At 43.3% G+C, this 24,060-nt stretch overlaps 1 protein-coding gene across 5 annotated transcripts in view; it reads left to right on the forward strand.

The window, feature by feature from the left end:
- The window catches only part of DMRTC1B (DMRT like family C1B), a 71,090-nt gene extending 55,513 nt beyond the window's left edge, over positions 1 to 15,577 (forward strand). Inside the window, exons 1-7 of one of the 5 annotated variants that reach the window (XM_077989435.1) lie at positions 9,863 to 9,920; positions 11,791 to 11,948; positions 12,248 to 12,306; positions 12,621 to 12,754; positions 13,653 to 13,713; positions 13,898 to 14,045; positions 15,030 to 15,577. In XM_077989435.1, coding sequence (XP_077845561.1) covers positions 9,910 to 9,920; positions 11,791 to 11,948; positions 12,248 to 12,306; positions 12,621 to 12,754; positions 13,653 to 13,713; positions 13,898 to 14,045; positions 15,030 to 15,142 — 684 coding nt within the window. In that variant the 5' untranslated portion in view covers positions 9,863 to 9,909 and the 3' untranslated portion in view covers positions 15,143 to 15,577. Of the gene's footprint in view, positions 1 to 9,862; positions 9,921 to 9,942; positions 10,191 to 11,790; positions 11,949 to 12,247; positions 12,307 to 12,620; positions 12,755 to 13,652; positions 13,714 to 13,897; positions 14,046 to 15,029 lie in introns of those variants that run through there. The other 4 variants (XM_028841923.2, XM_077989436.1, XM_028841924.2 and 1 more) reach the window with 4 other exon arrangements.
- The last annotated feature ends 8,483 nt before the right edge of the window (positions 15,578 to 24,060 follow it).

A 24,060-nucleotide genomic window follows, 5' to 3' on the forward strand; every position in this document is an offset into this window, starting at 1 on the left:
AAATGCAAGGATGATTCAACACACACAAATCAATACATATAATATGTCTCATGAACAGAACAAAGATCAAAAATGGTATGATCAGCTCAGTAGACACAGAAAAAGCATTGACAAAATCGCAGCATCACTTCATGACAAAAACTCTCAACAAATTAGGTACAAAAGGAGCATACCTCAACATAACAAAAGGCTATATGTAACTAACCCACATCATACTGAATGGGGAAAAGCTGAAAGCCTTTTCTCTAAGAACAGGAACAAGAGAAGGATACTCACTCTCACCGCTCCTATTTAACATAGTACTGAACGTCCTCCCAGAGCAGTTAGGCACCAGGAAGACATAAATGACATCCAAACGGAAAGAAAGGACATCAAATTGCACCCCTTCACAGGTGACCTGATCGGATAGATCGAAAACCTAAAGACTCCCCGAAAACTCTTTAGAACTGGTAAACAAATTCAATAGAGTTGCAGGATACAAAATCTGCGTAAGAAAATCAGTAGTGTTTCTATGCACCAATAATGAACTAGTAGAAAAGGAAATCAAGAGAGCAAACCCTGCAGCCATAAGAAAGAATGAGTTCATAGCTGGAAGCCATCATTCTCAGCAAACTAACACAGGAACAGAAAACCAAACACCGCATGTTCTCACTCATGGGTGGGAGCTGAACAATGAGAACATGTGGACAAAGGGAGGGGAACATCATACACCAGGGCCTGTTGGAGGGGAGTGGGGGGAAAGGGGAGGGAGAGCATTAGGACAAATACCTAATGCATGCGGGGCTTAAAACCTAGATGACGGGTTGATAGGCGCAGCAAATCACCATGGCACATGTATACTTATGTAACAAACCTGCACGTTCTGCACACGTATCTCCGAACTTAAAGTAAAACTTAAAAAAAAGCCACTCCATTTACACTAGCCACAAAAAAAGTATCTAGGAATAAATGTAACTAAGGATGTGGTAGATCACCACAATGAAAACTTCAAGACACTGACAAAAACAATTGAAGAGGACACAAAATAATGGCAAGGCATTCCATGCTTATGGATTAGAAGAATGAAAATTGCTTAAATGACCATATTACCCAAAGCAATCTACAGATTCAATGCAATCCCACCCAAAATACCAATGATATTTTTTACAGAAATAGAAAAAAAATCCTAAAATTCATATGGGACCGCAAGAGACCTCAAATAAACAAAGAAATCCTGAGGGGGAAAAAAACAAACAAACAAACAAAGCTGGAGGCATCACTCTGCCTGACTTCAAAATATACTATAAAGCTATAGTAACCAGGACATCATGATATTGTCATAGAAACTTAAAGGCTTAAATGGAAAACTTGAAACTATAAAAATAACAAAGGAGAGAAGCTTCAGGGCGTTGTTCTAGTAGGGCAAATATTTTATGGGCAAGACTACAAAAGCACAGACAACAAAAGCAAAAATACGCAAATGGGACCATATAAAACCAAAAAGCTTCTGTATAGCAAAGGAAACAATCAATAGAGTGAGGAGACAACCTGTAGAATGGGAGAAAATACTTAAAAACTAATCGTCCGATAAGAGACTAATATCCAGAATACACTAGGCTTTCAAAGAACTCAACAGCAAAACTCCCCTAAATAATACTATTAAAAATGAGCAAAGGATCAGAATAGACATTTCTCGAAAGAAGGCATACAAGTCACCAAGAAGTTTATGGAAAATTGCTCAACCTCACTAATCATCAGGAAAATGCAAGTCCAAACTACCATGAGATATCCTCTCACCCCAGTTAGAATGGCCATTATGAAAAAGACAAAAAGATAAGTTTTGGCGAGGATGTGAAGAAAGGGGAGTTCTTTTTTTTTTTTTTTTTATACTTTAAGTTCCAGGGTACATGTGCACAACGTGCAGGTTTGTTACATATGTATACTTGTGCCACGTTGGTGTGCTGCACCCATCAACTCATCAGCACCCATCAACTCGTCATTTACATCAGGTATAACTCCCAATGCCATCCCTCCCCTCTTCCCCCTCCCCATAATAGGCCCCGGTGTGTGATGTTCGAAAGGGGAGTTCTTACATATTGTTGGTCCCAGTGTAAATTAGTGCAGACATCATGGAAAACAGTATGGAGGTTTCTCAAAAAACTGAAAACACACCTACCATATGATCCAACAGTCCCTCAACTGGGTATTTATCCAAAAGAAAGGAAGTCGGTGTATCAAAGAAAGATTTGCTTTCCCATGTTTGTTGCAGCACTATTCCCAATAGCTAAGGTACGGAATCATCCTAAGTGTCCATCGACGTGAATGGATAAAGAAAATGTGGTATCTATACACAATAGAACATTATTCAGCTACCAGAAAGAATGAAGTCCTGTCATTCGAGGCAACATGAATGAACCTGGAGGATTTTATGTTAAGTGAAACAAGGCAGGCACAGATAGACAAATACCACACATCCTCACTCATATGTGGAAGCTGAAGGAAATTGGGCTCATAGAAGTAGAGAGTAGAGTTGTGGTTACTAGAGGCTGGGAAGTACAGAGGGGAGGGGAGGATAGGGAGAGGTTGGCTAATGGATACTATATTACGGATCGATAGGAGGAATAAGTTTAAGTGTTCTATAGCACTGCAGGTTGAATACAGTTAACAGTATGGTATAGTATATGTTTAAAAAAAGCTGGAAGAGGGGATTTTGAATGTTTCCAGTGCAAAGGAATGATAAATGTTTGAGGTGATGGATACCCTAATTACTCTGGTATAGTCATTACACGTTGAATAGATGTATCAAAATATCACTCTGTACCTCATAAATATGCACAACTATTATGTGTCAACTAAAACATAAAAGAAAAAAAAGGAAGACAAATACCACATGATCTCACTCATGTGGAATCTTACAAAGTTGATCTAATGGAAGCAGAGAGTAGAATGATGGTTGCCAGAGGCTGGGGGTGGCGGGGCTTGCGGGGGATATGGCAAGGGAAGATGTTGGTCAAAGGGTACAAAGTTCCAGTTAGACAGGAGCAAGGAGCTTTAGTGATCTATTGCACAGCATTTCTAGTTAAAAATAATGTATTACATATTTTGAAACTGCTCAAAGAGTAGATTGTAAATGTTCTCGCCACAAAAGAATGATAGGTAGGTGAGGAGACGGATATGCTAATTAGCTTCGTTTAATCATTCCACATTGTATACATATATCAAAACATCATATTCTACCCCATAAATATATATAATTATTATTTGCTTTTTTAAATAAAATAAATCTATAGAGACTGCTGCTTCTGGGAAGGTGGTGTAGTTGTACATTTCCCTATTCTTCCCACTAAGTACAACTTAAAATTCGAGACACTATATATAAAACAAACATAAGGCTGAAAGTGGAGAGGAGAAAGCAGAGCAACTGAGGACCTCAGAACGATATGGTGGTGAGTTCCTTGGGTTTTGTTTTTGCCTGATATATCCCAAAGTTGGAGCTGAAGAAACCAGCTACTAGGGAATTCCAAAATGCACAGGCAAAACAAAACAAAGCTAAACAAAACAAGCGAAGAAACGAAGAAATAAACCTACAAAAGCCTGTTCTTCCTAACCTAAGGATCAGAAAAGAGGCAACCCAACAAGACAGAAAATATTTTCACAGTAACTGCTCTACTCCAGTTGAACGCCTTGGAAAACTCTGTGGCCCCACTCATGCCGGCAAAGATCTAGCGGGGAACATGGACTTCCACATTCATTTCCATGGGCAGAGACGAGAGCCCCTTCGCGCTACCATATCAGCAGGATTATGTGGAGATCTCCAACATATACCCCCACCAGGCCGTAAGGAGGCACCCCTCTTTGTCCCTGCTGGGATGATGTCAGGATTTTCACCACCGCTCCATGTGAAGGATGCCACTGAATCCATGGGCTAAAGAGAAAATCTTCCAGATGTAAATTAGGAGAGCCATTATGGAAAACAGTATGAAGGTTCCTCATAAAGTTAAAATAGAACTACCATATGACCTAGCCTTCCCACTTCTGGGACTGTATTCAAAGGCTATGAAATCAACATGTCAGAGAGGTGTCTGCACTCCCATCTTCACTGCATCACTATTCACAATAGCCAAAATTTACAGTGAACCTAAGTGTTCATCAGCGGATTAACGAATAAAGAAAATGTGGTCTATATACACCATGGAATACCGTTCTGCCATGTAAAAGAAGGAAATCATGGCATTTCCATGTGTGGAAGGTGAAAAAGTCGATCTTTTAGAAGTAGCGAGTGGAATGGTGGTTACCAGAGGCTGGAGTTTGGGGGAGTGGGGGAGATGTTGACCAAAGGGTGCAAAATTTCAGCTAGGCAGGAGGAATAATTTCAAAAGATCTCTTCTTCACCATGGTGACTACAGTTAATAACAATATGTCGTATACGTGAAATTTGCTGAGAGTAGTTTTTAAGTGTTCTCACCACACACAAAAAACGGTAAGTATGTGAGGTAATGCATATGATAATTACCTTGATTTAGCCATTTCACAGTGTATACTTATTATCAAAACATCATGCTGTACACCACAAATATATACAATTTTTATTGGCCGATTTAAATAAAAAGAATACTGAAGACTGAGTCTCCCAGGACTTCAGAAAGTGAATTGAACTGAAAGGAAATGATTATAAGACATGTCAATATCTGTGATGCAAAGCTAAACCATTGTTGAAAGGAAAATTTATGCCATTAAGTGCTTCCATTAGACAAATGAAAAATTATCAAAGCAGTAATCTATGATGTCACTACACTAAACTAGAAAAAGAGGAGCAAAAGAAGCAGAAGGAAGGAAATGTGAAAGATAGGTAAAATAATCAATGAAATGGAAACCCGAAAAATAACAGAGAAAATCAATAAATAAAAACCGAGGTCTTTAAGAAGACCAGTAAAACATACACAACTTAATAAAGACTGACAAAATAAGCCTGTGATGATTCACTGCGTTTGTGCATATTTACTGAATGACTTTAATAACTATAGTTGTGAAACTTTTCATATAGTCGACTTTAGGAAGCTAAGCCCTTATGTTTTCAATATGAATCATACAATGGAAAGAAGAAATAAAAGAAACATTGGACTCTTGATTTAAATCACAACAAAATCTGATTTTTGAACTAACAGCCAGATCCCTGTCTTTCCTCATACAAATGAGCTTCTCCAATGTCTTCCACAATTAACTCAGTTTCCTTTCTGAGAGGTAAACATGATACCCAAATAACTGTACTATGAGTTCCATTTATCATGCTACGAACATGTCTTTGCAAATTGGAAAGTTCTTGGAAAGGAAATTTCCCATGATTCATGTAATGCTAAAAGGAAGGTTGTTGAAATTTTTTACACTTTGAATCAATTATTCTTCCATACTGTTAGAAAAGTCTTGTATTACATGGACATTTGAGTGGCGACTTAGGTGAAGGCCTTCTGCCTTTTGTAAAATATTACATATAACTCATAATTTTCTATTATGTGTTATGTAACTGAAATAACAATACCTTTTTATGATGTCTCCACAAAAATGTTTGTGTGTGTGTGTGTGTGTGTGTGTGTGTGTGTGTGTTCTACAAGATCCAAGCCATTTTTTAGTTGGCCAAATTAATAACCTCAGATCCTCTTAATAATTATCATAAACTGCTTTTTTTGCTATTGCTGACCAATCAATTCTAACTTCAGGCAATGAATTTTGTCAATCTGATTAGACTGTTAGAGGGGAAATTCTTATCAAATTCATCATGTATTTGTTTACCTTTCTCTTAATATTGTCCACTTTTTTCTCTTTACATTTCTTTCAACAAAACAAATAAACAGCTTGTACTCTTTCTCTGCCACAGCAAATGCAACATCAACAACAACGAGGTGGGGGAGGGGGAGAGATGAGCTTTTTTACATCAAAATGCCCATCCATAAAAGCAGAAATGAATTATAGTATTAGAGAAATCACCGTTTTTTTTAACCAACAAAGTAATAATCAAATCAGGCAAGAGCCCTGAATGAATACTAAGGCCAAGAGGTAAAATTTTGTTGGAGAGCAGAATATCCGCATGTCATCGAAATATCATGACAGACTACTTATTAACCACAACAGGAGAAAAGTACCTTCCCAATGTAGTACTCTGTCTGAAAAATACCGTAATTAAGTGATAAAACTGAAGAATACAAACCGCATCACCGATAACCAGAGAAACTGGCCTTAGGAGCCTCCAGATGTGATATAACGTGAACTGCTCGTCACCTTCTTAATATTCGTGCCCAAAGTGTCAAACATAAATATAAACAAGAGGCAAATATCAGACCAGCCCGTATTGTGGGACACTTTACATGACAACAGGCCTCAGCTCTGAAAAAAATGTCATCGTCATGGAAGGTTTAAAAAATTGGTTGGGGTACTGTTTGCAATTAGAGGACACTAAAGAGACATGACAACTGTGTGCAATGTACCATGCTTGACTGGATTGTTGATCCCCCAAAAAGTCTTTCAAAAGGATATTACGGGGACATTTGGTGAAATTTAAATATGAACTGTATGTGAACTTGGATGATGTTACCCCTTCATTGTTACATTTCTTCAATGTGATAATGGCACTGTGGTTTCATAGGAGTACATTGTAGTGTTTAGGAGGTGCATGCTGAAGTAACTGGTTGAAGTGTTTGAAACTCTTACGTGTTTAAGCAAGAAAAAAAAATTACTGAGAGCTAAAGCAATGAGATAATGTGAATCTAGGCATAAGATTGTTCACTGTATTACCCCCTCAGCTTTGTGTATTTTCAAAATGAAACGTTGAGGAAAATAGATTCCTCATATTTAGAGTTATGCACTGAAATGTTTACAAATCAAATAAGACACGTTAAGATATCCACATATGATTTTTGTACTTTTTTGATTTCTGATATTTGCTTGAAAATAATCTGGAGGACGGGGAGGGGAGAGGATATGTATGAAATGTGATTGGCCATGAGTCTTTAATGGTTGCAGTTGGGAGATGGATATTTGGAGGTTCCTTATGTTATCCTCTCTTGTGCTTTCGTTCTCAAAATGCGGTCCCTTACCAGCAGTGTTCGCATCGTCAGGGAACTTGTTTGATAGGCAAACTCAGCCGGCATGGTGGCTCACGCCTGTAATCCCAGCACTTTGGGAGGCCCAAGCTGGTGGATCACCTGAGGTCAGGAGCTCAAGACAAGCCTGACCAACATGGAGAAACCCCATCTCTACTGAAAATACAAAAGTAGCCGGGCGTGGTGGTGACTGCCTGTAATTCCAGCTACTCGGGAGGCTGAGGCAGGAGAATCCCTTGAACCCGGGTGGCAGAGGTTGCAGTGAGCCGAGATCGCGTCATTGCACTCAAGCCTGGGCAGCAAGAGTGAAACTCCGTCAAAGAAAGAAAAAAAAAAAAAAAAAAAAAAGACAAAAGAAAAGAAAAATGAAAAGAAAAGAAAAGAGAAAAAGCAAAGCCAACCAAACTCTGGGTCCCACCCCAGACCTTGTTATCTGAGAATACAGATATGGAGCTCCGAAATCTTTGTTTTATCAAGCCCTCTGGGGCTTGATAATCAAGCTAGTGTTTTAGGACCACTGCTCTAATGCACCATATACAAAAAAATTAATACACCATAGCTAAGTTACATTTACTATGGGAGAGGAAAGCTGGTTTGACATTAGCAAAGCTGTAACTGGAAGGGGACCCGAGAGAGGTTTATGTATTGCTCATATATTTTGTTGTTTGTTCTAGATACTAATTGCATGCGTATATTTAATTTTTGAAAACTCACTAAGAGGCCTGGCTTGGTGGCTCACACCTGTAATCTCTGCACTTTTGTCTGGCGGACTGCTTGAGCCCAGGAGTTCACGATGGCCTGGGCAACATGGCGAAACCCCCCGTCTCTACCAAATATACGAAAATTAGCTGGGGATGGTGGCGTGTGCTTGTAGTCCCAGGTACTTGAGAGGCCCAGGCAGGAGGATTGCTTGAGCCCAGGAGGTGGAGGTTGCAGTGAGCCAAGATCACCGACACTGCACTTCAGCAGCCTGAGTGACAGAGTGAGGGGCTGCTTTTTTGTTTCATCTTTGTTTACAAATCAAATAAAGAAAGCAACCCAAAGAATGAAGGAAGGAAGGAAGGAGAAAGAGAGAGAGAGAGAGAGAGAAAGGGAGAAAGGATAAGAAAGAGAGAAAGAAAGGAAAAGAAAGAAAGAGAAAACTCATTAAGATATACATTTATGATTTTTTAACCGTTTGGATTATAAGATAAACTTTGCTGAAGGTTTTGGAAAAAACCTGGAAGTTACTTAGGCCAGGTACTCTAGAGATAGTGGATTCTCCCATAACTGATCCACAGATTCAGTGAAAATGCAATCCAAATCTGTTACAACCGAATTTTTGGGAAACTTGAAATTGCATGCTAATTTATGAAGAAGGACAAAAGGCGTAAGACATGCGGGGGTGGGGGTGGCGTGGTGTAGGGAGACAGGAAGAAGAAAGGAAGGAAGGAAGGAGGAAAGGGAAGAAAGGGAAGAAAGGAAGGGAAGGGAAAGGAAGGGAAGGGAAGGGAAGGGAAAGGAAAGAAAAGGAAATGAAAGGAAAAGGTAAGGAAAACACAAGGAAACAATACTAATATGGAAATGCTGGCAGCATTCCTTTTAAAATCCGGAACAACCCAAAGAAGCCCAATTTTGCTGTCGCTATTAGATCTTGTACTAGATTTCCTAGCCAGCGCAGTTAAAACACAACCAAACAACCAACCAAAAAACAAAAATCGCAAACAAAAAAAACCCATAACTTCAATTCTATTTCTACTATGCATAAACTCACAGATAATCCCAGAACGCCTACTACAGAGTTTAGCATGTTGACTGACTTTAAGATCAAGTCACGTTTTTAAAAGTTAAAGTCGTTTCTGTAAATTAGATCCAAATAGAAATTGTCCTTTTAAACAGACATCAAGTGCAAGCACAGCAACGATCTACAGTATCTTGGAATAAATACAATGAATGATGTGCAAGATCTAAATATACAAAAGATAAAACTAAAAACTGAACTGAAAGATTAAAACATTAAGGGCCCACGTAAGTGGAGACATCCCAAGTTGGTGAACAGGAAGGCTGAGTATTCGGCAGATAGTGGATTCTCCCCTAACTGATCCACAGATTCAGTGAAAATGCAATCCAAATCTGTTACAACTGAGTCTGGGGAGACTTGACATTGCACACTAATTCATGCGGAGGGACAAAAAGGCAAAGAATAGCAAAGACGTGTTTGGAGATGATGAACACCATGCAGGAACTTGCCCTAGCCGATGTCAAGATGTATCATGAAGTGAGAAAATTTAGGACAATTTAGTAGTGGCACAGGAATAGACACATTTATCTGTGGAACATTACAGGGAGTTCATAAACAGAGACAAATACGGACGAAAGTGTTTCCAAGCATCGTTCCCTGGGGGTTGCAAAGTCACCACTGATTGGGAATCCGCGGCACAGAAATATGGATCGATCTTTAATCACATGCTGAATTTTTAAAAGGTAAATTACAAAATACCAAGTACGTGAGTTAAAAATGCATGCACACAAAATATTTCACACCCAAAGGGAGACCAATCTGGGAAACAAGCCTTGGGGAGTATAAAGCTCAACGATCACTTCAGGATTTCTTGACTGACCTAGTACAGGGAGCAGGAGAAGCTACATGGAGGTGAAGGGGGCGTGACCTCAGAACGTGAGCCTCAAGAGATCTCGAGGTTCATTGGTCGCCAGCCACAGCGGCGGGAGGTTGAAGGCAGCGCAAGAGCTCACTGGCCTTTGTGGCAAGGGCGGGAAGGGAAGCAGAAGCTGGATCTTCCCTCAGACCCTCTGACTGGTTCTGACTTGCTGGAGGCTGGGGCAACCACAGGTTGACATGAGAATTAGGCCCTCGTTCTCCACGCCTCTTATTTCCTCCCACCCTCCTGAGCCAGATTCCCAACTCTGCTACCTTCCCCTCTCTGCTACCTCAGCAGGGAACTCCCATCTGCTCCTGATGTCCCATCGCGCCCTCAGCTGTCCCGGAATCCCTTTTGGGAGGACCCCTTGCTCCAGCCCCCTGAGCCCCGGCCTTTGGCCAGTGAGGCAGGGCTCATGGGACTACTTTTGATTCAGAGGTCCGGGAGGGAGTGGATGATTGGGCTTCCTGAGGAAGTGGTGCACTCCAGGGTGGTGGGACTGTGTGTGTGGTGTGGGGTGGGGTGGGGGTGGGGGGAGATGGTGTGCTCCAGAAAAATTGTTGAAGTGTGGAGAGGAATATGGAAGAGTTGGGGGAGACTGTGGAGGGAATGTGTGGGTTTGCATGAAAGCAGAAAAGGTGTGTCAGTCCAAGAGAAACACTACTGCACTGAGGAGTTTCCTATTGGCTAGATCAGAACCTGACACTTCATAGGAGGCTCAACAGGTACCTGCTGAATGAAGAATCAAGAGAATCGGCCGGGCCCGGTGGCTCATGCCTGTAATCCCAGCACCTTGGGAGGCCGAGGCGGGTGGATCAGCCTGGCCAACATGGTGAAACCCCGTCTCTATTAAAAATTACAAAAAATTAGCCAGGCGTGGTGGCAGGCACCTGTAATCCCAGCTACTCGGGAGGATGAGGCAGGAGGATCACTTGAACCCGGGAGGCAGAGGTTGCAGTGAGCCGAGATCACGCCATTGCACTCCAGCCTGGGTAACAAGAGCGAAACTCCGTCTCAAAAGAAAAAAGAAAAAAAAAAAAAAAAAAGAAGAATCAAGGGGATGCATGAAGGGATGAATGAAATTAATAATTGAAAGAGGGCCAGGGATCCAGGAGAACAATACGATTTCATGGGATACAAGAGGGAAATCAGTTCAAAGGGGGAGCAAGGGAATAATTAAGTGTAAGGTGGGGTACAAGAAAAAAAATCAGCATGAATCAGCACGAAATGTGAGGGGAAAATTGAATATAGGGCATAGAAGAGACTGACAATGGAATTGAGTGCTGGGGGCACAAAATCCTGTGTGGGGAGTGAATGAATGCAGGAGGTTCGGAAGAGAATTGTTGAAGTGGATGCCAGGAATAATACCTGGGTTTGGCAGAGTGCAGGATGATACACAAGAAGGGGGTGTAGTAATGGTGGAAGAGGGCACGGGAGTGCATGTACATGCCTGAAAGTGGGGTCTGTGGTGAAGTGATGGTAAGCAAGGAGAATAATGACTGCATTGAATGGGTATGGGATCCTTGCCAAGAGTTTCTCGGGAAGGGGCTATGTGTGACTGGGGCTTGTGTGAAGGAGGCAACATGAGCAAGGAGGTCGCAGTGAAGGCTGGTGAAAACCGTGGGAGAAGAAGGGGAGGGAAGGCAATCTGATTCCAGCGGTGAGAAGGATGGAGAAGGAGCATTCAGCCACCTCAGATAGGGTTTTCCAAGGGCAGAGGAAGTACGCTGGGGGTAGGGGATCATGTGGCCATTCTGACCTCCACTCCTGACCCTAGAAGCATGGATCCCAAATAAATACCTGCTGCACCCTGCTGCCCCTCTGACCCTGAATGCACAGCGTGAGACTGGAGCCCCATGGGGGACTCAGCTTGGCCCCAGAAGAGCTATAGGTTGCTGTGACCGCTGCCACGACCATGGTATTACTGCCCAAATCAGCGGCCACAAGCATTTCTGCCTCTTCCAGGCCTGCGAGTGTCACAATTGTGCCCTCTTCTCATGAGTATGGTGTCTGAGATGGGGAGGGCCCAGACCTTCTCTAAATGGGACTAACCTTAGCCCCGCAATCCTTTACTTCAGAGAACACCTCAGGGTCTTGCCTGCTGTGAGTGCCTTGAAGAGGGAGCAGCGGGCACGGCCAAAGAGACACCTGGCTCAAGGACCAATAAGGAGTATGGCTGCCCCTCCCAAAGCTCCCATCCGTGTCAGGAATTTGACCATCAGAGCAGGAGTCCTCAGTGAGTGTTTCTGGCCAGGGAGGGAGCCAGAGTTTGGGTGGAGGAAGCATGAGTAGTTCTGTCACCAGTCCTGTCACAGAATTGCAGTGTGACCTGGGGCAAGTTGCTCCCCGGACCTTAGTTTGCCCAGGTGCAAAATGTCATCAATGTTATCTACCGAGTGTTTGCAGGAAGGAGAGAGCTGGGGGACAAGGGAACTGAAGAGCTCCTTGGTGAGATGAGACCTGAGACTGGATGTGGGGTGAAGTGGGGTGGGGTTGGGGGAAAGACTCATCAAAGCTGTTCCTGGTCTTTCACAGCTGGGAGGGAGAACAACATGCTGCAGCCCGAGACCCACATCTTCACAGCCTCCGAGGAGGTAAGGAGAGTCGGTGACCAGTCGGGCAGGCTCCCACCCAGCCACTGTCCAGACATCTTTCACTGTGTCCCAAGGATATGGGTTTCATCTCCAATCCTATCACCAGCTCACCATGTGACCTTGGGAAAAATCACTTCTCCTCCCTGGGCCTCAATTTCCCCAGTTGCAAAATGAAAGGTAAGACTGGCTGGTCTTCAAGGTCTTCAGAGCTCTGATATTCTAGGCTCCTATCCTCATCCCAAAAGATGTCCACACCTCCTCTCTCCATGGCCGGCCTGGTACCTGACTGCAACCTGTGCTCTCTGCCCCTGCAGGGGAGCTCCCAAGGGGCTCTGCTGCTTGGCCAGGCCCCAGAATCTTTGTCTCTGCCTCGTACTCCAGTGACCTTGGAGCAGCAACTGGTTTCTCCTTCTGGAGATCCCCACAGGCCCCCTGCCCTGCCCAGCATGTGAGTAGAGTGAGGACCATGGAGCAGGTTGTGTCTTGTGTGCCTAACCTTGTGCTTGATGCCATGGGAGATGGAAGGGGAAGAGCGGGAGGAGGAGGAGGAGGAGGAAGTGGAGGGGGGGAGGAGTAAGAGGAGGAGGAGGAGGAGGAGGAGGAAGAGAAGGAGGAGGAGAAGAAGGAGGAGGACAAGGCAGCATGTAATACTAACGGGCGAGGACAGGGCTCTCCTAGCTTTGCTATTTTCTATTTGTGAGACTTTGGACAAGTGACTTTATGTGTCTGAACCTCCATTTCCCTATGGATATACTGAGGACAATATTCTATACCCATAGCATTGAAAAGAGAACTGGCACAAGGCCTGCCACATAATAGGGCTTCAACAAATGGGGGTTGTTATTCCACATGAAACAGGTGGATGGGATAGAAGGTCCTGCTGAAAGGTGGGGTCCACGCTGGTGAGGGCCACAGAGGCCCAGGGCAAAGTACAGAGGCCATTAGAGAAAGCTTCCTGGAGACGAGCCATGCTTGTCCTTCAAGACCCATGGGGACTGGGCAATATGGAAGTGAGAACCAGTCCCTGAACAGGGACGGTAATCACATCTCTCCAAGTGCTTTGCAAATTAAAACACGGACACCTGTAATTTCCCATGATTTTCACCATTGCCCTGGGAAGGAAAGAGCTGGTAGGAATAAGCGTCCCTGTCAGGAAAAAGAGGTATGGAAAAGAAACCTGGCCAAGCAGGAGAAGGGACTTGCCCCAGCCACAATGACTAATGGTCCAGCAGGCATTGGGATTCACACATCCAGATATTGCAAAATCCTGCCCCTCTTTCTGTCTACTGATAGTATGTGTCCACCAGTGGATTTAATCCCCTGGCCTCTCCTTTCCTTGTTTCTAGATGCTCAACTCTGATCCTCCAGCCCTGTGCCACCCTTGACCCTCTTCTACTGCAGCCACAGGTCCTGGGAAAGCAGTGGGGTCCAGAACCCTGGGAGGGATGGAGTTTAGTGGATGGGAAGAGCAGAAGGCCTTGGTGGGGGTGGGGGAGGAGGTTGAGGGAACACGGGGCTGAAGGGGCACTTGTCGTATTGGGAAGAGGTGTAGTTTCCCAGTGCCTATTCTCTCACGCACTTTCCTTTGCAGGTCCCCAAAGTCTCTGACCAGGCTTTGGTTTCTGCCCACTCAGAGTGGCAGCGGAAACTGGAGGCCGCTGAGGCTCTGCTGACTCTGAGAAACTCTGCCCAGGCCCCTCCTGACTCCATCTCCCTGCACCAGCCTTGCAACCCACCAGGTAGCCTGCTCCCTGAAAGGAGAACACAGGGTGGGAATAGCTGGGGAATGGGGGTCGTTGTGGTAAGCAGGTTCTAGCTGAAAAATCAGAGTCAGTAAGTTGAATCTCCTTGGGGCCAGGCACCCAAGCTCCTCAGTATGACTCCCGAGATGGTAGTTGAGCGCTGTTTACTGAATCTTCGGTTTATCGCGCTTTGTGCGCAACAGCAAGCGTTCAGTGCCCTGATGTCAAGAAAGAAGGAAGTTCAGGCCCTGAGAGTGGCAGGGACTTGCCCTCTCTGATACGCATGCAGCATATCAAGTGGAAGAACCGGCCCTCTTGACTTTCAGCCCAGGGTCTATGCTCAGCCCCCTGTGGCCTACTGTGGTCTGGGGAGGACATACAGAGGTGATAAAGGGCTTGGTCTGGAAGGAGGTCTGGTCTCTGCCTTCCGAGAGCATCCAGTCTAGAAGTGGAGCCTGGATGCCCTGGCAAGCTGTGTTTTGTGGTCAAATTTTAACGATGTGCCCAGAGAAGAGGGGCTGGAGGAGCTCCGAGGGGGATAAACAACTGGGGAGGCTGGGAGGGAAGGCTAGGCATTCCCAGATCAAAATGGTGAATGGAGCATGGTGTGTCAGTGAAGAAACACCCCTGGAGGGACTGCTGGAACAGAAAGGGATGAGGCTGGAGAGGGTACCAATCACAGAGGTCTGACAGGTCAGGCTTAGGAGGCTGGACCAGCAACTGTGGGTAGTGAGGAGCCAGGGAACGTTTTCTGAGCTAGGGAGAAGAATTTCACAGACCCCGAGCTTGACAAAAAGACTTGTGGTGGCTTTGATGGAAGGATTGGGGGAGGCGAGATGGGAGATGGGGAAATCAGAGAGGAAGAGGTCTATGCAACAGGCCAGGTGACAAATCTTTGGTTGGGCGGGACACATAAAATGAGTAGATCTGGAAGGGGATGTGGATGTGACCTGGCTCTGGCCCCTTCCTTTCTGTCCACAGCTCCTGCTGGAGATAAAGGATTCCAGCCTCCCAGCCCCTCTCTCCGCCCCAGGCCAGCCAGCTCCATCTCGCTGCCTATTGGACATCTGGGATGCATCTCCCTCTTGAGCTAGGAACCCAGGGGAGGAGGCCTCAACAGAGCACTGCCTATTTAGTATCCAGTTTCTGAATGTGCAAAATAGTTAACGTCCAAAACGCTTAACATCTTTTTTTTTTTTTTTTAAGCCTTCAGGTGTTTTATAAGCTTTTTATTATATGGGGCAATTCCTTGACTGAAGGTGGATATTCTTGTACCTCTATCCCTCACTCTTTTGGATGCCGGGGCCTTTTTCTGTTTCGTAAAGACAGGATTGTGCAATCTAAGTTGATCAGTCTCTCAGTGGGATTCTGTGTGGGTTCATATGCCAGAGTTTTTATTCGTCTTGTGATTGCTGACATACATGTGCACTCATGTGCGTACCCATGCTTGTGGAAACATGAAGATGTTTTCACTTTGTGTCTAGGTTTATGTACGTGAACAAATAATAAACCCTTGTTGTTATAAGGCACTGTGATATACGGGTTGTTTGTTACCACAGTATAACCCAGACTATCCCGACTCTAACCGATTTGTTCAATTCATGTTTCCAAGTGAGAATCACCTTATCCGATAACTGAGATTTCCTAACATGGCTAGATAAGAAAATGGTAGAGGAAAAAGAGTAAGGTATTTATTCATTGAGCAATTAAGTACCTACCCTCTGCCTGGCATAGACTGTTTCCAGTTGCCCAGAGGGTCATAAGTGGCAATGTCTGTAGGATCAAGCAGATCATGTAAATGAGTAGAGCAGGCCCGATGGGCTCTGGCCAAACTGACAGTGTGTGCTCTACGTAAGCGGGCAGCTGCTACTTGGCTCTAGGCAATTGTTGCCATGCAGGGATAGCGACTCATGGTGGCCAAATTGGCTGGGTTTTCAAGAGAAGATGGAATTCTAGATTTCTATATAAAATCACTCAACTTGTAAGCATTGGCTCGGGTTTCTTCTTTAAGCCCTATATCTGGGCCAAACCAAACTTCTATGAAGGACAGTTTTGCCCAATGGAAATGCCGGTTTTATTCTAGACCAATGTGAATTTTACAGTGGAGGAAACTGAGGCCACTCAGGACAAGAAGAATCAAACAGGGGAAATGAATTAGACTCAGACCCTATTTTTGAAGGACCCATGAAATATGAGGAAGCACCACTACCTTTTATTTATTTTGTGCTCACTGCACTAAGCACATACAGCCTCACGGCAACTTTGCAAGTTAAGCATTATTATTGCCATTTTGCCGATGAGGAAACACACTCAAAGAATGACAGTGACTTGCAAAAGTGGTTTGGGGGAAATTTTTAGCCAAAGATCAGCGAACTCTCCCTTGTCTTTACCAGGCCCTGAATCAGCTAATAGTTCGATTTTTTAATAAAGCATTGAATAAAAGGCTCAAAACTCAAAGCAACAAACATCAGTCAGAGGGTTTTTCCAAAATAGTCCCTTTATTTCTTACTCAAGGTAACAATATGTAGTAATCGATCAGCTCTTTATTACCTGCAGTGGTTTCCCAGTCCTCTGCTGATATTCTAAACGAATGAAGACCTGGAGACCCCCACCAGGCAGAAAGAAAGCTCAACTGGACATGCCTCGATATGGGCCCTTTTCCTTGCTATTAGCTCCCTCCTTTCTTCCCTCCCAGTACTTTACCCAAGACAATTGATTCGGATGACATCCAGTTACAACTTGTCCTTTCTTTTTTGAGACCCCGAGAAGTCAGGATTCTTATATTCTTGATCTGATGGCAGAGAAACAAACGTGCAAAGTCACTCAGACTTGGAGCAAGACTAGACTGAAGTCCATCTCATACCTTCCTTCCTTCCCTGATTTGTTACTCGAACAAATGATCCCCAAGCCCCTCCTTTCGTAGTGATGGATGAACAAGTCCACATATTTCTGGAGGAATGAAGCGGTGGTACCTGGAAGAGGACTAAGATCCTGCTATGAAATTGTGTCCTAGGCACACCACAGTCCCACAGTTGACTTGGGTAAAAGAGGAGGCATATTTTGGTTAAAGGATGTGGCATGAGAAGAGGGAGGAAAAACAGAAATAAAGTGATGGGCATCAGGGGAAGGAGTGAGGCCCTTTTCCCTGTGCCCTTTTATTTTCCTGATGCCCCCCCTCCGCCCATACACACACAGACTTTTTCAAAAGTCTCATGACGGTGTATTTTTGGCATCTAAGGACATCTTTGTGAATGTTAAATATCAAACCTTTTTCATGTTCTTCCCTTTGCTGTGTACTACCCCAGTTCATAGATTTAAAACATTACTGTATAGAGCACTGTGAGTTATGTCTTGACTCGTGTATGTCACGTAACAGCATTGGTTAGATCTGAGCATACCCATCACATCAGAGCTTCTGTAGAGTGGATCAATTTCAAACATTAGTGTGCAGGTACAGGTTTAGCAACTGGCTCTCAGGGGGAAGGAAGGTTGGGGGAAATGCCCTGGGTTGTTGCACTTGCTGAATGCAAGATATCAAAGTGATATCAGTGAATGCAGAGTTGGGAAGAGATATATTTTTACCATTCGGATACCATAAATGTAAATAACCATGAGAACACAGATAACAGTACAAAGTAGAAAAATAATTAGGGATTGATTTTTTTTTAGCATATATTATGTTTGTTTTCAATATAATTGATCTGATTGTTAGTTTATATAATGTAGTTTTTAATAATGGCTGTATTTAACAACTGGCTCACGAAATTCTTGAAAATCTTATGGTTGGCTCTGATGTTCCGGTAAGAGCCAGCTCCAGCACTCTGCCACTTTCAACCCTTGCCCAGAAAGACGGCTTTTCCAAAGTAGGTTCCACTAACACTGCAGGGCCATACAGGGCTGCTACTGCTGGTTTCTGGCCAAGAACAGCCTAAAATGTGTGGGAAAGTGCTATTTTTAAAGTTAAAAATGGAAAGATCTGGGACAGATATTGAGCGGAATTCCCATTTATGTGGGGATGTGCATTCTTGGAGGGGGCCAAAGTCGGGTAGAGGTGAGTGGTAGGGATCTCAGAATTAGCAAAACCCATCCATACAGGGTTATATTCAACAGATTTCTCTTTTCTATTTTGTCACAGATTTCTTAAAGGCTAAAGAAACGGGGGCAACTGGTATTGCCTGGCCATTGGATCTGTATCTCTCTCTCTCTCTTTAGAGAGACTGACGTTCACTACACTCCCTCCTCCTGCTTAGATAAATGCTGCATAAGCTATTAACACATAAACTTCTCCACCTTGCCTTTTTAAAAAGCTTAAAAACATATCCTTGAGGCCACTTGATCGCCAAGCTGAGAACAGTGTTATTTCAGTGAATGGATGTACTGACCACACTATTATGCATCTTGTGAAGCATTTAAAGTCACACATATAAGAAAAGTTTCTATAAATGCCACTTGTTCCCCATGTTGAGAACTGTGTTATTTCAGTGAGTAGATGCGGTAGCTACAATGTAATGCATGTACTGAAGTGGTTAAAGACACATGAATAAACAAAGTTACTAAAAGTGAAAAAGGAGAAATCCTTGAGGCCGGCGTGGTGGCTCACGCCTGTAATCCCAACATTTTGGGAGGCCGAGGCAGGTGGATCACTTGAGGTCAGGAGTTTGAGACCAGTCTGGCCAACATGGTTTAACACCCTGTCTCTACTAAAAATACAAAAATTAGTCAGGCGTGGTAGTGGGCGCCTGTAATCCCAGCTACTCAGGAGGCTGAGGCAGGAGAATTGCTCGAACCTGGGAGGCGGAGGCCGCAGCGAGCTAAGATCGCATCACTGCTCTCCAGCCTGGGCAACAGAGCGAGACTCCACCTCAGAAAATAAAGAAATCCTTGGGATCACTCCACAATCCTCCCTGGAGACATCCCTCACTCCTCTCAACAGCTAGAGGGTACCCCATTGTGTGGACCTACCATGGTGTGGTCAACTGGTCTTCTATTGATGGACACTCTGGTTGTTTCTATTCTTGCTATTATTTTATTTTATTTTTTCTTTTAGTAGAAACGGGGCTTCACCACGTTAGCCAGGCTGGTCTCAAACTCCTGACCTCAGGTGATCCACCCGCCTCGGCCTCCCAAAGTGCTGGGATTACAGGCGTGAGCCACCGCACCTGGCTCTTGCTATTATTTTAAATATGGCTGCAATGGATAGGCTCCTGACATAATCTTTAGCAATTTTTATATCACTACGTCTTTGGGATTGATCCCTAGATGTACCATTGCTGCTTAAAAGGTGAAAACACAGGGTGTCTTGCTCATTACTGTCAAATACCTCTTCAAGAAGGATGGACCGTTTGCCTTTTCCCCATCAATATCGGAGAGAGAAAGTTTTCCCAGCATCTCACCAGTAGTATTGCCAGATTTTTGAATTCGCCCATCTGATAGGAGATAAATGACATATTAGTGCATATGTTAACTTGCATTTCCCTTCATATGTGCAAGGTCGCACATCTTTTCCATATGGTTAAGAGAAATTCCTGTTTTCTTTATTCTTATGGACTTTTAGTTTACAGTTTTGGCCCAGTTAGTATAGGGGCCTTGGCATTTTCTCCTTTCCAAGAAAAGTTCTTTGTGTCTTAGGGATATATTAGGACATTTACCTTTTCTTCTGATATAAGTCGTAAATCATTTATCCTGTTTGTCATGAATCATTTTACCTCATTGATAGTGTTTTGTTTCATTGTTTGCCATGCAAAAGCAGTTTATGTTTCCTTAATAAACTTTATCAACATTTTGCCTTATACCTTCTGGGTTTTTAGACATAGCTAGGAAAGATTTCCCACTCTAAATGTAGAGAAGATTGTCTCCTGTCACACTGTAAACTCCAGTCCACTTGAAATGTATCCTAGTGTATGGTGTGAGGAAGAGATCCCATTTTTCCAATACCACTCGTTAAAAAGTTGCCCCATGGGAGTGATATCAGCATGACAGCAGTCAAGAAAGCTACAGGCCCTCCTTCCCTGATAGAGACATTAGGTTAACAACATTATATAAATCTAAGTACCTCTGTGAGAATTGTAGAGATCACTGGACAAGCTACAGCACATTGGCCCTTGTAAAACCAAGAAGGGATTCCAGTGACAAGGGTAGGAAAAATCCCAGCATTCAGCATACCCCTTGTGCCCCTCCCTCTACATGGTGTAGTGTGGAACACTAGGAAAAAAATAAAATCATGAATTCTGGGCCCCTCCCTTGGGATAAAAACAAGAGAGTGGACCATGCATACAACGTTCTGGTTTGTTTGGGGGCTATTTGAGGGACTACTTTCTGTCTTGCCTGACTTGGGAGGCTGAAGCAACCCAAGATAGATTCTGGAAGCTCCTGAAAACGAAAGTGCACAGCAGGTAAGAGCTGCAGTTGTGTAGGTAGACGCCAGGGGCAACAAGACATTACAAAAGGTTTGAGAGGTCCTAGAACCTCCAACCAATTGGCGAAGGTCTTCCTGTGCACCAAGCTGGTATGCAAAGACTGGGAGAGGTGATTGTTTCTTCAAATGCCCAAATCCCAACAAAAGATTTCAAGACATACAAATCAACTGGTGATGGCCCAGTCACTGGAGCAAAACAACACTCCAGGAGCCAGCCCTAAAGAAATGTGGACCTAAGAGCTGCCTTGTTGCAGGAAGTCAGGGACCCCGAACGGAGGGACCGGCTGAAGCCGCGGCAGAAGAACATAAATTGTGAAGATTTCATGGACATGTATTAGTTCCCCAAATTAATACTTTTGTAATTTCTTACACCTGTCTTTACTGTAATCTCTGAACATAAACTGTGAAGATTTCATGGACACTTATCACTTCCCCAATGAATATCCTTGTGATTTCCTATGCCTGTCTTTACTTTAATCTCTTAATCTCGTCATCTTCTTTGTAAGTTGAGGAAGATGAATGTCGCCTCAGGACCCTGTGCTATTGTGTCAACTGCACAAATTGTTTGTAGAGCATGTGTGTTTGAATATGAAATCTGGGCATCTTAAAAAAAAGAGGCCGGGCGTGGTGGCTCAAGCCTGTAATCCCAGCACTTTGGGAGGCCGAGATGGGCGGATCACGAGGTCAGGAGATCGAGACCATCCTGACTAACACGGTGAAACCCCGTCTCTACTAAAAAATACAAAAAACTAGCCGGGCACGGTGGCGGGCGCCTGTAGTCCCAGCTACTCAGGAGGCTGAGGCAGGAGAATGGCGTGAACCCGGGAGGCGGAGCTTGCAGTGAGCTGAGATCCGGCCACTGCACTCCAGCCTGGGCGGCAGAGCGAGACTCTGTCTCAAAAAAAAAAAAAAAAAAAAAAAAAAAGAAGAGGATAACAGCAATATTCAGGGAACAAGAGAGGTAACTTTGAACTGGCCACCAGTGAGCCGGACGGAACAGAGCTATATTCCTCCTCTTTCATAAGCAAATAGGAGAAATATTGCTGAATTCTTTTTCTCAGCAAGGAACATCCCTGAGAAAGAGAATGTGCCCTGAAGGTAGGCTTATAGACGGCCCCTTTTTAAGGCATCCCGTCTTTTATGGTCGAAGCCGAAGGGACGAAATAAGCCCCGGTCTCTGATAGTGCTCCCAGCCTTATTAGGATGAAAAAATTCCCACCTAATAAATTTTGGTCAGACAGGTTATCTGCTCTCAAACCCTGTTTCCTGATAAGATGTTATCAATGACAATGCACGTCCGAAACTTCATTAGCAATTTTAATTTCACCTCATCCGGTGGTCCTGTGATCTCGCCCTGCCTCCATTTGCTTTGTGATATTTTATTACCTTGTGAAGTATGTGATGTCTGTGACCCACATCTTATTCGTGCACTCCCTCCCCTTTTGAAAATCGCTAATAAAAACTTGCTGGTTTTATGTTGCTGGGGAACATCATGGATCCTGCCAACATGTGATGTCTCCCCCGGACACCCAGCTTTAAATTTCTCTCTCTTGTGCTCTTTCTCTTTATTTCTCAACCCAGCCGAGACACTTAGGAAATAGAAAAAAACCCATATTAAACATTGGGAGCAGGTTCTCCCGATACTGCCTGACAAAGAATTTAAAGTAATTGTCATGAAGATGTTCAATGAGCTAAAATAGAACACAGAGAGACAACTAAATGAAACTGGGAAAATGAAGCATGAACAAAATGAGAATATTGACAAAGAAATTAACACTATAACAAAGAACCACGCAGATTCTAGAGATGAAAACATAATACAATAATTTAACTGCAAAATTCACTGGAGGTATTCAACAGACCACTTGATAAGGCAGAAGAATTATCAAGCTTGGAGGCAGGTCATTTGAAATCATCATGTCAGATGAGCAAAAGAATAAAAGAATGAAGAAAAGTGAAGATAGACTAGGGGACTTATGCGACACCATCAAGCAAACTAGTATATGCATTATGGTAATCTCAGTAGGAGAAGAGAGAAAGAGAGAGAGCTCATTCAAAGAAGTAATGGCTGAAAACTTCTTAAATCTGTGGGGGAAAAAAAAATTGACACACAGATCCAAGCAGCTCAAAAAAATCCCACCAAGGTTAAATCCAAAGAGAACCACACATTATACGCAAACTGCCTAAAGACAGATAAAGAGAGAATCTCAACAGCAGTAGGAGACATTTGGTCACATACAAGGCTACTTTCATAGTATTATAAATGGATTTCTGCGAAGAAACTTTGCAGACCAGAAGCAAGTAGGATGATATAATCAAAGTGTTGACATTAAAAAAAGATAAGAAGAAAGAAAGAAAGAAGCAAGCAAGGGAAAACAGGAAGGAAGGAAATGAGAAAGAAGAGAAGAGAAGAGAACAGAACAGAACAGAACAGAAAACAAAAGAAAAGGAAAGGAAAGGAAAGGAAAGGAAAGGAAAGGAAAGGAAATTGCTGACTCAGCTGTGTGGATGCACGACATTGGATTCTCCTTAGGCTCTGTAAGTCGTGGCAGGCTTCATCAGTGCAATGTTCACAGGGTAATTCTTAAACTTTATAGAGGGCAGCAGGTATATCAGTTCTTTTTGATGCGAAAACATTCATGTTTCTGACTTTGAATTGACAGCTTTCAGGGGAAGCATAATGGTTAGCGTTGTCACTATCAAAACTCTAAAAAGAAAAACTGAGATCTTTTTAATCTTGGTTACAGCATTCACGGCATGAAACTTACTGCTACTCCATATGGGTGTCTTTGTTTGGTGGGTTTTTTTCTTCTTCTTCTTCTTCTTTTTTCGCTTCTGAGGCTGAATATATATGTCTGGCTGAAGATTTGATGTAGTTCCGCCTTAAGCTGTGTGTCCTGTTAACAATAGGTACTGTACTGGGCTCCATGTGTCATTGGGGGTAGGACCTATATTTTAATACTGTTCCTAACATTTCATTTTACTAGCGAGAAATCTTTGATTTCATTTTATTTTTTGTAATTCTAGACACTAGATTATAGTTTAGCCATAACCGACGTTTTTAAAAAAGGGCTATATTTTCTTGCACAGTTGTTCAAAAAAGAGACAAGTTTCAGTCCTCAATGCTGTCTTTTGTTTTACAGGTACAAGTTTTCTAGCTCAGACAACTATGAAAAACTGTAGACTATTCGCGAGGTATTAACTCACAGACCCGCTGGGGGCAGGGGCTGTTTTCTAAGTTGTAGGCAGAGGGGGATTGGGATGGTACAGTATGCACAAACAGGTACTGAGCTGACAGACTGGAATTTTCTGTACTAAAATGTTACTTTGTATCAAAAGTTAAACAGACTTTAGTACAACAAATAAAGGTCGATTTCTGTAAAGAATAAAAGAAAGAAAACTGTCAACCCAGAACACTGACTCTGGCAAAACAGTTCTTTAAAAGTGAAGGAGAAATTATGACATTCCCAGATAAACCAAAGCTGAGGGAGTCATTACCGCTAGACATGCTCTGTAGGAGATGCTAAAGGGAGTCCTTCAAGTTAAAAGGAAAGGGCCATAGATGGCAACATAAAGCCTTACGAAAATAGGAATCTC

This window comes from Macaca mulatta, chromosome X (assembly GCF_049350105.2).
Source record: "Macaca mulatta isolate MMU2019108-1 chromosome X, T2T-MMU8v2.0, whole genome shotgun sequence".
In the NCBI taxonomy this organism is placed as follows: Eukaryota; Metazoa; Chordata; class Mammalia; order Primates; family Cercopithecidae; genus Macaca; species Macaca mulatta.